Source organism: Onychostoma macrolepis, chromosome 05 (assembly GCF_012432095.1).
Source record: "Onychostoma macrolepis isolate SWU-2019 chromosome 05, ASM1243209v1, whole genome shotgun sequence".
Taxonomy (NCBI): domain Eukaryota; kingdom Metazoa; phylum Chordata; class Actinopteri; order Cypriniformes; family Cyprinidae; genus Onychostoma; species Onychostoma macrolepis.
This window is the reverse complement of record NC_081159.1, coordinates 20,844,576-20,859,122: the sequence shown is the minus strand read 5'-3', so window position 1 is coordinate 20,859,122 and position 14,547 is coordinate 20,844,576. Positions and strand designations below refer to the sequence as shown.

The following is a 14,547-nucleotide window of genomic DNA, read 5'->3' as shown; positions in this document are numbered from 1 at the left end:
ACATTACTGTTGAAATAATACACTTGTCTTTATTATAACAATTCCAGAGTTTAATAAAATTCTGACTCTTGGCCAAAATAAAAGAAAACTAAATATGAAACAAAAAGTCACAAATTCATAAGTGTAGTACAAAGATGTTATGAACTGTGGGCCCACGCACAACAACCAATAGGCTCTTCTGTTCAGCTGATTGAGGATCAGAAACTAAGAGGTTTATGCAACAGTGGGTGGCTAAAAAAAGAAATATCTCCTTGTTCTAAATTTCCACATTCACCAAAGTCATTAAGAAGTGGAAGCAAGGCCGTTTAAAGACCAGATAGGATTTCTGAAATGTTAGTGTGCTGCTTGGTCTTTATACATTAATTAATGTCAATTTAATACTTAACATACATCTTCATGAATTCCACATCAATTTTACAGCAAATTACATTGACACAATCTGACGTTTTTAAAAAAGTCAATACAAAAGTTTATACTTTTTCATATACTGCATATACTTACAGCTTATCCCTTAAGGACAGAAAAACTCTTTAGTGCGTAATGATCAACAACATAATTTAGTGGCATTCTTTTGGTAGGTTCGCAGCAGGAAAAATATAGACGCAATAAGAAGGACTGAGAAGAGGAAGACGGCAGCACGCCAGGCATCTGGGCGCAGTGTTTTTTTCACAAGCACATTTTCAGCAGGCAGCAAGTTGCTTAAACTTAGCATGTAGCCAAGGGACCAGCCGACAGAAGTGTCTTCAGCCTGCAAACCAAAGTAACAAGTTGAAATTGACTTGACAGGATATGATAACTATAACATAAAACTCCATATAGAGCTGTCTTCCTGAGGCCTTACTTTCTCCCGAAAGGAGATGTGTGGGAAGGAGAGATCACTGAAGCCATATCCATTGATCAGGAGCACCTGCAGAAGGATGGAATCTGCACAGTAATCCCTCAAATGGTTTCCCTCATCAGGAAACTTATTCTGCATCTGAGAGAGAGGGAGGTAGAAAGATATATTGCCTGGAGAAATATTTAAAATTTCATCACATTTAAGTTTAATTAAAAACCAGGCTTAGGAATTATCTGGTAAAACACTTGACATTGGGGGATTGAATTCCACCAACAGCTAAAACAGCTTAAATATTGCATCAGTTGTTGTGCAAGTTGTTTAATATGTGCAAGGTGAACATATTAAATATCTTTTCATAGAGGAAAAATGCAAGTTCTCTTAATTGGTTGTTGTAGAATGTTCTTAAATGTTTTCTGGTCAATTACTTACAAGTCAACTTAAAATTGCAGGGCTCAATATTAAATTTACCTCCTGAAAGCTCATGTTGCAGACAACACGGATGGCGTCCTCTAAATCTGCTGGAGACGTGACGGTGATGCCTGCAGCTTTCTGGAGGAACGAATGAGTGTAGAAAAAAGCAGAAAACGCCTGCACCAAATAAAGAGGAATTAGCTACTGTAGGCCTTATCACATTAAAACAATGCAGCGCATCTAGGGATGCAAAGCAATTAACAGATAGCAGTGTTTGATTCACTAAGAAGAACTGACTCATTAGTGTCATTAGTATAGGGAATCAAACTACAGGCTGCACTGTTTGTTTGTGATTCACTAAAAAGAATCGACTCATTAGAGTCATTCTTTCTGTAATTTGTATAGGCCTACTCATCGCGCTGTCTTGTTCATGCTATATATTCAGTAGCGTTGTTGCAGCGTCATGAGTAAAGTCAGAGTATTTTAGTGCAATGTTTCGTCTCCGTTACAGGAAGAATGTAAGACCAAATGTTATTAGAGCCGAACGTCATTTGGTTTTGTTATTATTTTAGTCATTAGAGCATATTTAAAACAATACAATGGAACTGAATGCACAAGGTTTAAATGTTCCATATTCATATTAAATGTTAAATGTTCCTCAAGAAACTCGTACCATAAAGTTTCCAGTAATGTTGGGCTGGAAGACTCCATCAAAGGGGCATCTTGAATAAGAACAGTTGTTAAAAGAGAAGAGACGAGAAACATTTCCCAGGCATTGATCGTAGTTTCCTGTGCCTTTGATTTGCAGGTCGTCATCAGGTTTATACAGAGTTGGTCTTTTATTGCATGGAGTATCAAACACACTGCTCAGCTTTATGGAGTCACTGTAACCTGCAGGATAGCAGGGGTGAACTATGGAGCGGTCTGAACCCTGAGTCTGTAAGATACATGAAAAAGAGAGAACATCAGAAGTTATATAATCAAATCAGTTAATCGGCTTGTCTGATGATCATTTAGACTAAAGGTTTGCACTTAACCTTCATCAGAAGTGCCAGCAGTCTGAGTAACACCTGATCTCTCCCATAACACAGAAAGCTCTGAGTATAAATCTGATAGTCTCGTCCGTACAGCCTCAGTTTCATCAGATTGTCCTTGTTCTCCACTATCTGTTTAGTTTCAAAGGTGATCTGAGTAGAAGCTCCACCCAAGTCTAGAGCACCAACCGTGTCCTTGCCTGGAGACAGCCACTGACCCACAAAACCATACTAGAGAAATAAAGGATAAGAAAGAGAGAGAGTATGCATAAAATCAAGTGGCATCTGTAAATTATTCTCTGAAATATTTATCTTTGTACATCAAAACAGAAGTTCAGCCCTTACCGTAATAAATTTCTCAAGCAGGTAGTTGACTGTGACCCATCCATAAGCTCCCTCCTCTTGTCCACTTAATATGTTGGCCCCTTTGAAGCTGAATGGGTAGGTCTTCAGTTTGTCTGCCACTTCCTTCAAAACCTCATCTGACTCTTTGGGTTTAGAAATACTGCGTGATGGGACAAAAACATATATTTGTTATCTGTGATTCATTATGTAGCATTCCACTCTATTCAGCACAATCTTTTCCAGAGTATAAACATGTGATTTGAAATGTGTTGCTGTAACAGCAGGCATTGAGAAACGTTAGAAATAAAAAAATCTAATATATATTAAATATAAACATCTAAAAGGAATCAGTGTCTATTTCTGACTCACTTCAGTAGTCTCATGCCTGCTGTGGCCCCAAGATACACAGGGGTGAGTTTGTGTCTTGACTTTGGGATCTCCTGCATGGCTTTTTCCATGCATTCCTCAAGACCATGGGCTGCTCCTCCTCTGTTACCAGCATAACTGGAGATCCCACCTCCTGGGTAGGAGAGAGAAAAATAATAAATAAAGAGATTTGAAAATTTAGATGAATGATAAGTGTGAAACTTATACTTATCACTATACTTACTCACCCTTCACATGACACTCGCTGTGTTGACTGACTATGCCAGTACCGTTCTGCTTGTCTGCTGGCCATTTGTAGATGAACACAGAAGTATGAGAGGATCCAGCGTCCATGACTATTCCATACTGAGAACAAACACAACAGAAGCCAGAATCAAAGCTAGGGTTAAAAAAAAAAAAAAAACTCATCACAGACAATTAGTGATGGCACTCATATTTTACTTTTTGCATCTATTTCTTATAACTAAAATAAATGCATGAAAATATAACTTAAGTGTTCTTTCAAATCAATTTGATTTTTTTCTTCTTTAATAAGAGGTTTCACAAGAATCTATTTAATGTTTCTGATCTGTTCATGGCAAGAGCAACAGCAATCATGAACCAAAAGCAGCCAGTCGAGTGTCATTAAAGTTGACGGTTGAGATTCAATGGCTGCCTGCCACATGCCAGAAAGAGATTCATCTTCCTCTCGACAGATTTTTTCTATAATCAAATCCATTAAACGTTATCTGTCTGGACAATCTTGTGTCATCTTCGTCAGATTTGTAGCCTATTTCACTTATGAACAACAAAAGTGACATTACCATGAGCTGTGCTGGTTCTTTGATGTCTTCAGTGTTGATGACGAGCAAAAGAATGCCTATAAACGAAATAAACAGAACTGCAATTGCGGTACATATTTGCAATTGCATTGTAACCTACTGTAAACAACAACAACAACAACAAAAAAACATTGACATTTGCTGATCGACTATAGTCGACTGTAGCCAGATGCTGTAGAATACTAACTTCGACACGTTAACACTTAGGCTAAGTAAACCAACCTGTTAGACTTGCTCGGGCACGCAAACCATAATATCTGTATCAAGTTATTGTAAACTTTATATGAAACGTCTGACTGTCAAAGTGTGGATTTCTTTTTACTGTTGACTCTATACTTTCTGATTGTGTGTTAAACCTGTAGCCTGTGTGCTGATGTTCAGCTTTGGTAACTCAATCAGAGCTTTTAAATGGTCCACACGGTTGGTTGGTTGGTTGGTTGTATGTAGTGCAGTGCTGGAACAAGATATATTTACATAGTAGTAGTTAAAACAAACTCTTAAGGGTCAACAAAAGAAACCACTGTTTTTGTGCCTTAAAAAGTCTAGAGGTCAGAAACTGAACTACAAACACAAAACTTCTCAGGCATGCAAACAGACATCAATGTGACACTAGGTGGCATTAGAGCGAACAAAATCATGTTTTTCCTCATTAATAACAATAGACAATATGCATTTGGAAAAGCACTATGCATATAAATCGAACATATGCACTAGGAATTATTTAAAAATGGAGAGCCACATATAGGATAGCTATTGATTGTATTCCAAAAGTGTTGGGGGAGAACATAAACATAAAAGTGAACAGACTGTCCTGTGTTGACATTTGTGAAATTTAGGCAAGACATATTTAAAGGCTCTTCTTTTTAAACAGTCATTAGTCTGCCTTACATCAGACTTGAACATGATTGGGTTCTTGCTAGTTGGTTGTGGGTGGTGTTAGGTGGAGGGGCATTCTCATACTTGAGAACATTTAATTGGACAAAAATCTGTGTATCAGCGTCATTAATACAAAGACAAGACAAGACAGGACTAAAGGCCAAACACATTCAGCGTTTTATTATTTCTACAAAATTCAGAAAAATTAGTAACCACTTTAACTTGGTTAAAATTACAAAAGTTTTCCTGATTCAGCAGAAATAGAAGCAGGCAATACCATTTCAAAATCAAATACATTCTTCTATTTGCATAGTTACATTTTCAAGATTTTCCATTTTGAATGTTTTCAGTGCTTTTGACTTTGGTTTACAGAACATTGCATAGCACACAAACAAATCTAGAAAAAGGTTTCAAAACAAGAATACATAATATGAAGGCACAGCATAGTATACATAACAAACATACATTCAACATTATGAAAAGATAGACACCTTGACATGATTGTCCTTGAGGAATTAGACTTAACATCACTAAAGTTAAGTCTCCTGTTGTACAATCTCTTCTAAGATGATCATTTATATAAAATGTGCTTGATAAGAAATTGGTTATTGAAATGAGATAGGTTTGATGAAATGTGATACAAAAAGTATTTTGTGCATCTGTGTTGTCTTCAGTGTACTGTAAACAGAAGCATTCCTGCTAAGGGCAGTGCATAACAATGTATATAGTGTGCAAAATAACTATCATCATTAAATGACTTTATCAGTGTCTTTCTTACAGATGGCTTGCAACAAAAAATAAAGAGCCACAATAAGAAGGAAGCAAAAGAGGACAACCAGAGCACTCCAGGCGCTTGAGCGCAGTGATTTCCTCAGTAAAACATCTTCAGCAGGCAGCAGGTTGCTTAGGCTTAGCATGTAGCCAAGGGACCAGCCGACAGATGTGTCCCCCGCCTGCAAACCAAAGCAACACGTTAACAGTTTTTTTTTTTTTTAGCAAGAGGGGTCCACTTATTCACCAAGCTTTAGAGAATAGTTCTCTCTCTCTCACACACACAAACATTTACTGAAAATACTGCTCACCCTCAGGCCATAGATGTAGCGCTTCAATGGAACAAATGGAGAAATTTACTATTACATCACTTGCTCACCAATGGATCCTCTGTAGTGATTGGGTACCATCAGAATGAGAGTTCAAACAGCTGATAAAAGCATCACAATAATCCACAAGCAATCCAATCCATCAATTCAGTGAAAAGCTGCATGTTTTATTAACAAAATCTCATTCTGGCGGCCGCGGCATCCATTCATTGCAGAGGATCCATTGGTGAGCAAGTGATGTAATGCTAAATTATTCCAAATCTGTTCTGATCAAGAAACAAAATAATTCTAGGATGGCCTGAGGGTTAGTAAATTTTCAGCAAATTTAAATTTTTGGGTGAACAAAAAGCTATTACAATCCATTTTACTCCTGTAATGTGATAAATATATATATTTTTTTAAGAATACAATGAAATATAGTACTTGATTTTATGCATGAGAAATTGACCTGACAGTGAAAAGTTCTCTCTATGTGACAAATGTTTGGAAGGAATGGGTTAAAAAAATAATGAGAGAGCTTGGTGATATCAAAAATAAATTTTGTGTGTCTATAAATAGGGAACGTGCATTAAGGAGGTATATAGAGACAGTTTTTGCAAATAGGTTTAACTACCTTCTTCTGGAAGGAGATGTGCGGGAAGGAGAGAAAATCAAAGCCATATCTATGGACCAGGAGCACCTGCACAAAGGCAGAGACTGCGCAGTAGTCCTTCAAACGGCTTTCCTGACCCTGAACCTTATTTGTTATCTAGGGCAATGAGAATGAAAGAGAAAGTTGAGTGGAATATCTGAAAGTCATTTCATAAAAGTAGGCTAAATAAATAAGTCAACTGTTAAATATTGCTTCATTTGATAATAATAAGACAATACACAGTGTACATATAAAATAACGTCTTCATGTAAGATAATGCAAGTTCTCTTAATCTGAAAACCTGAGACTCAATCACTGGTCGATTGCTGAGATGGGAAAGTCATCTCAGAATAGCAGGGCTCAAAATTAGCTCAGAGGGGCGGTACCTCCTGAAAGCTCATGTTGCAGACAACATGGGTAGCATCCTCTAAATGTTCTGGGGACGTGATGCTGATGCCGGTTACTTCCTGAAGAAAGGAATGGGTGTAGAAAAATGCAGAAAATGCCTGTGCCAGAGAAAGAATGGTGATGGAGAGGGAGATTGCATAATCATAATAATGACATGTAATCATGACCCTGAGTGCCCAGAAAATGAATTTATGATTTATTTTAATGCTTTGAGCTGTCTCACTTAATAACTGCTTACATGTTAACATAACCATCCCCCACCAGTAAAGACATTAATGTTGCCAAAGGCATGAGAGATGAAGGAACAAATTGCATGTTATGTTGGTTGATAAAATATATATTTTTTAAAAAATCAACTGAATGCACAAGGTTTAAATGTTCCATATTCATATTAAATGTTAAATGTTCCTCAAGAAACTCGTACCATAAAGTTTCCAGTAATGTTGGGCTGGAAGACTCCATCAAAGGAGCATCTTGAATAAGAACAGTTGTTAAAAGAGAAGAGACGAGAAACATTTCCCAGGCATTGATCGTAGTTTCCTGTGCCTTTGATTTGCAGGTCGTCATCAGGTTTATACAGAGTTGGTCTTTTATTGCATGGAGTATCAAACACACTGCTCAGCTTTATGGAGTCACTGTAACCTGCAGGATAGCAGGGGTGAACTATGGAGCGGTCTGAACCCTGAGTCTGTAAGATATAAAGAGAAAACATAAGAAGATATACTCTATATAAATATTATCAAATCAGTTAATCAGCTTGTCTGATGACCATTTAGACTAAAGGTTTACACTTAACCGTAATCAGATGTGCCAGCAGTCTGAGTAACACCTGATCTCTCCCATAACACAGAAAGCTCTGAGTGTAAATCCGATAGTCTCGTCCGTACAGCCGCAGTTTCATCAGATTGTCCTTGTTCTCCACTATCTGTTTAGTTTCAAAGGTGATCTGAGTAGAAGCTCCACCAAAGTCTAGAGCACCAACCGTGTCTCTGCCTGGAGACAGCCACTGACCCACAAAACCATACTAGAGACATGAGAGAGAAAAATGTAGGGTAATGGCCAGGAACAAATTTAGTAAAGGACATCGAGATGTTGTGAGATACGCAGTATGGCTAACAATATACCTTGATGTAATTCTCAAGCAGGTAGTTGACTGTGACCCATCCATAAGCTCCCTCCTCTTGTCCACTTAATATGTTGGCCCCTTTGAAGCTGAATGGGTAGGTCTTCAGTTTGTCTGCCACTTCCTTCAAAACCTCATCTGACTCTTTGGGTTTAGAAATACTGTGTGATAGGACACGAATGCATTTTTTATTTCTGAAAAATTCCACTTTTAATACAATCGCTTCTCTCTCTCTCTATATATACTCTTTTTCAGGATTCTTTGATGGATAGAAAGTTCAAAGAACAGCATTTACATGAAACTAAACCATTTATAACATTATAATTGTCTTTTCTGTCACTTTTGACCAATTTTATGCATCTTTGCAGATCAAAAGTATTAATTTTTTTTTTTGTTTTTTAAATAATTTTACTGATCCCAAATAAACTAATGTGTACTGCAAGTTATAAGAGGTAAGTTATATAGGATAATGATAAATTTGTCAGCTGTGGTTATAAAAGCAGCTTTCATCACAAAGCGGTGAGCTTTCTGACTCACTTCAGTAGTCTCATGCCCGCTGTGGCCCCGAGATACACAGGGGTGAGTTTGTGTCTTGACTTTGGGATCTCCTGCATGGCTTGTTCCATGCATTCCTCAAGACTACTGGCTGCTCCTCCTTTGTTACCAGCATAACTGGAGATCCCACCTCCTGATTAGAGAAAGTGAGGAAGAGAGAGGTCAAGTCAACTGACACGAATGACAGAATTCCTCTAAATATGAACTCTGCATGGGCAAGAACTATCAGTTCCTATTTCACTGACTGGGATGCCACAGATATTTGACTACCAAAAATGCAACCAGAAATGTTTTTGGGTGACTATTCCAGATGTTTCCGTAAAACATTGCCACTCAGCAATAGTTGAGGGGTACTAGGAGTTCAAGATCCCGATTCTGTTAATGTCAGATCCCTAAAGAAGAGTGGAAGACTAAGCCAAAGTGATGAAATAGTAAAAGGGCAAACTTAAGGCACCACCACAAAAAAGGAAGCGGGCAACAATGTGTTGCAATTCAGCACTCTCATTTGGACTCATCTCAGTCCAAATGAACTTCAATGCAAATGGTCAAGCAGTGAAAAAATATCAAGAACTAATTCATTACAATACATTCATATAATGAAGTAAAACATCTCACGTTGTCGTTTGGATTTTGCAATGTCTGTTCTGTGAGTGACTTCTGAGAAGTGTGATGCATTTTAAAACAAAGATTTGAGTAAACTGTTTCTAAAAAAAGAATAAAATGTAGACAAAACCATGTATTTTAAGCTACAGTATTGCACAAGGTTTTAGCAGTCTCACATCCCCGTTGGACTGTTCTTTTTCTTTCAGTCTTATCGCCTGGCATTTACATTTAGTCTCTTATCAGACGTTTTTATCTAAGAGACTTTCAAATGAGGAACATCATTAGCCATTTATTATTAAATACTCACCCTTGGCATGACACTCGCGGTGTTGACTGACTATGCCGGTACCGTTCTGCTTGTCTGCTGGCCATTTGTAGATGAACATGGCCGTATGAGAGGATCCAGCGTCCAGGACGATCCCATACTGAGAACAAACAACAGTGAAACAAATGAGGCTAAAGCTAAAAACCTGTGGTGACAAGGATTTGGTTGCAAGGGAAGACATGCATACACAGACACACTGCCAAAATATACACCTTCAGTTTGCTTTTATGCAAATGCTTTTATCCAGCAAAAAAGGACACGTTAAATTCAAAAGTGACAATAAAACATTTATAATGGTACCACATTTTTCTATTTCAAATAAATGCTGTTCTTTTGAACTTTCTATTCAACAAAAAAATCCTGAAAAACATGTATCGCAGTTTGTACAAAAAAATTAAGCAGCACAACATTGATAATAATACGAAATGCTTCTTGACCACCAAATCAGCATATTAGAAAAATGTATGAAGGATTTATGAAAACTGGAGTAATAGCTGCTGAAAATTCAGATTTGTCAGAATAAATTACATTTTTAAATATATTAAAAAAGGTTAAACGGCTATTTTAAATTGCCATTTTTTTAATTGTCAAAAAATCTGAAAATGTGTCTTTTTTTGTTTATATTTTTAGCATTGAAACCTGGACTGAACAACATGATTGAAGTCTGACATGAGTTTATTGATCATTGATTGATCAGTTTGCCATTTTATTCCAGCCTTTACTCCTGGATGGAGGATTCTATGCAGAGTCACACTTCAACTAAGTTTAATGGTGCAACACTCAAATATTTAGTAGTGTGTAAATTCTAATGTAGGACTGATTTGCGACTAACTAGAAGTTATAACTTGCACATAGCTGGTGTAACCCGCCCCAGGTAATTTGGGTCTCATGCTGCTAAAAACAGGGTGTGTATTTGAGAATTAGACATGTGGGAACTGAATTACACAGTTTTCACTGAGGAGCTGAAAATCTTGTTAAAAAAAAAAAAAATCTCCTCTTTGGTTAAAACATGATTTCGTAACTTACTGCTGATAAATTTAAACATATTAGATGTAGTTAATACTTGAGGTTTTCTGACTAATTAACCTGTCCCATTTACAACTCTACTAGATGCATCTTGTTGCTTTAAAAACTCTTAAATCTCAACTTTAAAAAATTGAATTTTAAATGGCCAGGCCTCCTCCTTAGCTAATTCATACTGTAATGCTGATTATTCAAGTGAACATGACTCACCTCTGTAGCCGCCTTTGCAAGTATGAATATGATTTACTTAAACACTTCTTTGAAGTAGTGTAAAATGTTTGCTCAATGATTATAATAAATGTTTAACAACTTAAAGATTAAGAAATAACCAGCATCATTTACATATGCCACAGACTTTCGTTTTCATCCCTTCCTTTTAATTGCACACACCTGCAGTACATGCTTCCCAATGGATTGTGTATTTTGGGCAAGACACTGCCTGAACTTTATTCATTCATGCAAACCATGATAATCTCTTCAAAGTACATATCTTGCCTTCCAGACTTTGCCTACAGTTTGCATACAGCCATTTTAGCTTAGTATAATAATAGTGTCTAGCAGCTCTTTTAAGTTCAACAGGCGACTCAAAACATGTTCAAGTTTGCCTTTCTATGTCAATGTGACTCTGTTCAGATTGTGTCATCAGTCACCTGTGTAGCAAGTCGTTTTACTGTCTTCAAGAAATGATGTTACCCTGAAGATAAACAGAATTGTCAAAATAAGCTGAAGGACTGTTAAGTAATTTAACAGTAATGGGTGTGTACGAGGTACATACTGGTACAAATACTATAAGAAAAAATCCCAGATTTTCAAAAGCACAATGACTCATGTTTCTAAGAAAGAAAAGGGATTAAAGCATTGAATCAAAACGGCTGGGAAATACAAACAATGGGATCCAGCCAATATGAACAAGAGCTTTTATGTGTGTAAGACTGTAAATCAAAAAGAGAGCACAGCTGGAGAAATATAGCTCAACCGCTACTATCGGGTTAAAAAAATAAATAAATCTAAATTTAGTTTGGCAAGTGAGCTATAATTACATTGCATGGTCATGCAGGCAAAGGCAACTAATAATTAATATTTGTCATGAAATATTATTGTTGTAAGAGCTTTTGTCATTCTGAACACTTTATCATTTGTATGACAACTTTATATAGATATGAACTAACTTCAATATCTAACTGACAAGAACATGGAAAATCTTATTAAACATAAACTTCTGTAAGGAACACAAATCATCTGCACTAAACTTTTATTGTTCTCTTCAAATCATAACTGGATGGTCATTTACAAAAAGTATGTAATGATGCATTTCATTATTTGCAAGGGTCTATTTTAAGCACTGGGACACTTTTAAAACGGTCCTGATGGATTACGATCATTAAATTGCACTCTATTATGAGCTAACATGAACCATGTTAAAGATTTATGGTCATTAGCTCTGAGCTGATGTAGATGATGTTCCAAAAACCAGCCTGGCCATGCTAATCTGAAATGGCATAGATTTGGCAGCAGGAACATACACCAAATTGGACAACTATTCACTTTTTTTGTCTTTCATAAAAAAGTGAATTAAACAAACGTATATACACTTAAATTCAAAACAACTTTGTGAAGTTGTTTCACTACATTTACATTTAGTAGTATTGTGCAAAAAAAAAAAATAAAAAAAATAAAAATTTCACACTTGTGATGTCTAAATTTCTTTATTTTATATCCTAGAAAGCATATTGCTCTGAGCAGCTGCAGATATACAGCAAATTCACTGACTCTAATTCTAGGCCTTACCTATATTCAGGTAACGTCTCCTCAGTTTCATACCTCTGAAAACATTTCGGTCTGATGTGACAATCTGCAGATACACAGCAAGGTCTTCAAACCCGACAAGACAGCATTATAGGTTACCAAAATCCTTTACCCCTCACTATTTCACACACAGTGGCTTAAATGTTACCCAAATTGGTGATGTCTAAACTCATTTTATTTCCCAGAAAGAGTATTGCTCTGATGTGAATATCAGCAGATTTACAACATGGTCACCAAATCCGTCAAGGCAGCATCATTGTTGAAATCTTTTACCACTCTCCATTTCACACACAATGGCTTAGCTTAAATGTTACCCAAATTCACACTGGTGGAGATGTCTAAATGTATTCATTTAGTATCTCAGAAAGCATATTGTTTTGATGTGAACAACTGCAGATATTCAGCAGGGTCACCAACACTGATCCATTATAGATTAGTGGTCACCAAATCACACATTATAAGTTACCAAAATCAGTTACCCCTCTCACAATGGTTTAAAAGTTATCCACATTCACTCTGGTGATAAAAAGTCTTTATTTATTTACTTTTATATCTTGAAATGTGACCCTGGACCACAAAACCAGTCATAGGGTCAAATTTTTTGAAACTGAGATTTATACACCATCTGAAAGCTGAATAAATAAGCTTTCCACTGATGTATGGTTTGTTAGGCAATATTTGTCTGAGATGCAACTATTTGAAAATCTGGAATCTGAGGGTGCAAAAAAATTGCAATGCATATTACTAATCAAAAGTTTTGATATATTTACGGTAGGAAATTTACAAAATATCTTCATGGAACATGATCGTTAATATCCTAATGATTTTTGGCATAAAAGAAAAATTGATCATTTCGACCCATACAATGTCAGTATTGTTGGCTATTGCTACAAATATACCTGTGCTACTTATGACTTGTATATATGAAGAGTTTATTTGCAAAAATAGATAACTTAAATTTTCAAAAATCATGTTTTTATTGTGTTAATTAGCTGCATTTTTTGTAAATTTTTTAACCTAATCGAAATGCAACTGCAACCTGTTTGAGATTAATTGGAATGCACAATGAAAAAAAAAAAACATATAAAAAAAAAACTAATATATATATATATATATATATATATATATATATATATATATATATATATATCACCCAATTGGGCCGAGAGAAAGGCTTTTATTTTAACTTTTGCAGTTTTCAATCTGAGAGAGAATCTCCATGGTTTCTCCGGTGGTCAATACAAGACAGCCTTTTGAGCTGTACAAAATCACACCTCACCTTAAGCAAGACAAGGCAGGTGAAATATGCAGAGGAGGCGCTCGTTATTATCTGCTCTACCGGAAACTGATCGATACCAAACAGACAAGCTGCTTATTTGTTCTCAGGATCTTATAACGCGCTCAGCGAAACGTCGCGTGAATGTGCAATGTTCCCTTCGCCTCTTTCGGATTTGTAGCCTGTGTGTGGCACGAATGAGAAAAATATAATTACCATAAACTCTGGCGGCTCTTTGACGTCTTCAGTGGGTACGACGAGCAGAAGAATGCCACCGACTGCCAGAAACAGAGCCGCAGTAGCGGTAATGATCCGGCATTGCTGTTGGTTACCCATGGATACCATCCACGCGACTCGAGCCACACAAGACAAATGACTGCGACGACATTCGTTGGCAAGTCAGGTACTATTGTGACGTGTGTTAAATACAGGCGGCAAACCCAAGTGGGCATGGCACAAGCTACTTGTCATGTGTCCGTGGCGCAACAGGTTCTCGCTGTTAGACTGCGTTGTCCAATAAATCAGATGCTTAAATACTACTTGACTAATCTGAAGTCGATTCACTGTTGAGTGTTTATTTGATCCCTGTTATATGCTTCTGAATAGAGTGAGTTTCTTTTTCATATTTGTATAGTGTCTAATGATTTCCCAGAATGAGTTTATTTTTGAAAGACATGAAACATTAAAGAGTAGGCTACTGCCCAGGGGGAAATATTCAGATTGGTCAACACTCGTTCACATTTGTGACAACATGCCCCAGTAGCGTGTCGCTCTAGGGTTATGGTTTTCAGGCTATTAAAACAGTTACAAAGCACGGATTAAGTAAAAAGAAATGTAGGCTACTAAAATAAGCCTATCAAATCAATATATGTTAGAAATAATATAAACACACATGACAGTTTCCTCCGACCTGACAAAGTATCTTTAAAAAAAACATACTCAACCACTGATTTAAAATCTACCTTTATTATAATTGACTTTTGTG

General features: G+C 36.6%; 2 protein-coding genes across 3 annotated transcripts; both read right to left on the bottom strand.

Annotated features, from left to right (window-relative positions):
- Nucleotides 1-9: 9 nt before the first annotated feature.
- On the bottom strand, nucleotides 10-4,381 carry entpd2a.2 (ectonucleoside triphosphate diphosphohydrolase 2a, tandem duplicate 2). 2 transcript variants are annotated; one of them, XM_058776559.1, is made up of 10 exons: nucleotides 4,059-4,381; nucleotides 3,819-3,874; nucleotides 3,243-3,360; nucleotides 2,998-3,148; nucleotides 2,629-2,788; nucleotides 2,287-2,514; nucleotides 1,923-2,186; nucleotides 1,307-1,426; nucleotides 842-976; nucleotides 10-748 (listed from the first exon to the last, which is right to left on the bottom strand). In XM_058776559.1, exons 2-10 carry the CDS (start codon nucleotides 3,819-3,821, stop codon nucleotides 545-547), a joined length of 1,383 nt encoding a protein of 460 aa, XP_058632542.1. In that variant the 5' UTR covers nucleotides 3,822-3,874; nucleotides 4,059-4,381; the 3' UTR covers nucleotides 10-544. The 2 variants fall into 2 exon arrangements, with proteins under 2 accessions (XP_058632542.1, XP_058632541.1); XM_058776558.1 differs by lacking the exon at nucleotides 4,059-4,381 and having other exon boundaries at nucleotides 3,819-4,048.
- A 485-nt stretch (nucleotides 4,382-4,866) lies between these two features.
- Nucleotides 4,867-14,087, bottom strand: entpd2a.1 (ectonucleoside triphosphate diphosphohydrolase 2a, tandem duplicate 1). Its single transcript, XM_058774496.1, has 9 exons — nucleotides 13,779-14,087; nucleotides 9,440-9,557; nucleotides 8,512-8,662; nucleotides 7,976-8,135; nucleotides 7,648-7,875; nucleotides 7,276-7,539; nucleotides 6,830-6,949; nucleotides 6,426-6,560; nucleotides 4,867-5,665 (listed from the first exon to the last, which is right to left on the bottom strand). The coding sequence occupies exons 1-9, from the start codon at nucleotides 13,905-13,907 to the stop codon at nucleotides 5,462-5,464; spliced, it is 1,509 nt and encodes a 502-aa protein (XP_058630479.1). The 5' UTR covers nucleotides 13,908-14,087; the 3' UTR covers nucleotides 4,867-5,461.
- Nucleotides 14,088-14,547: the final 460 nt, after the last annotated feature.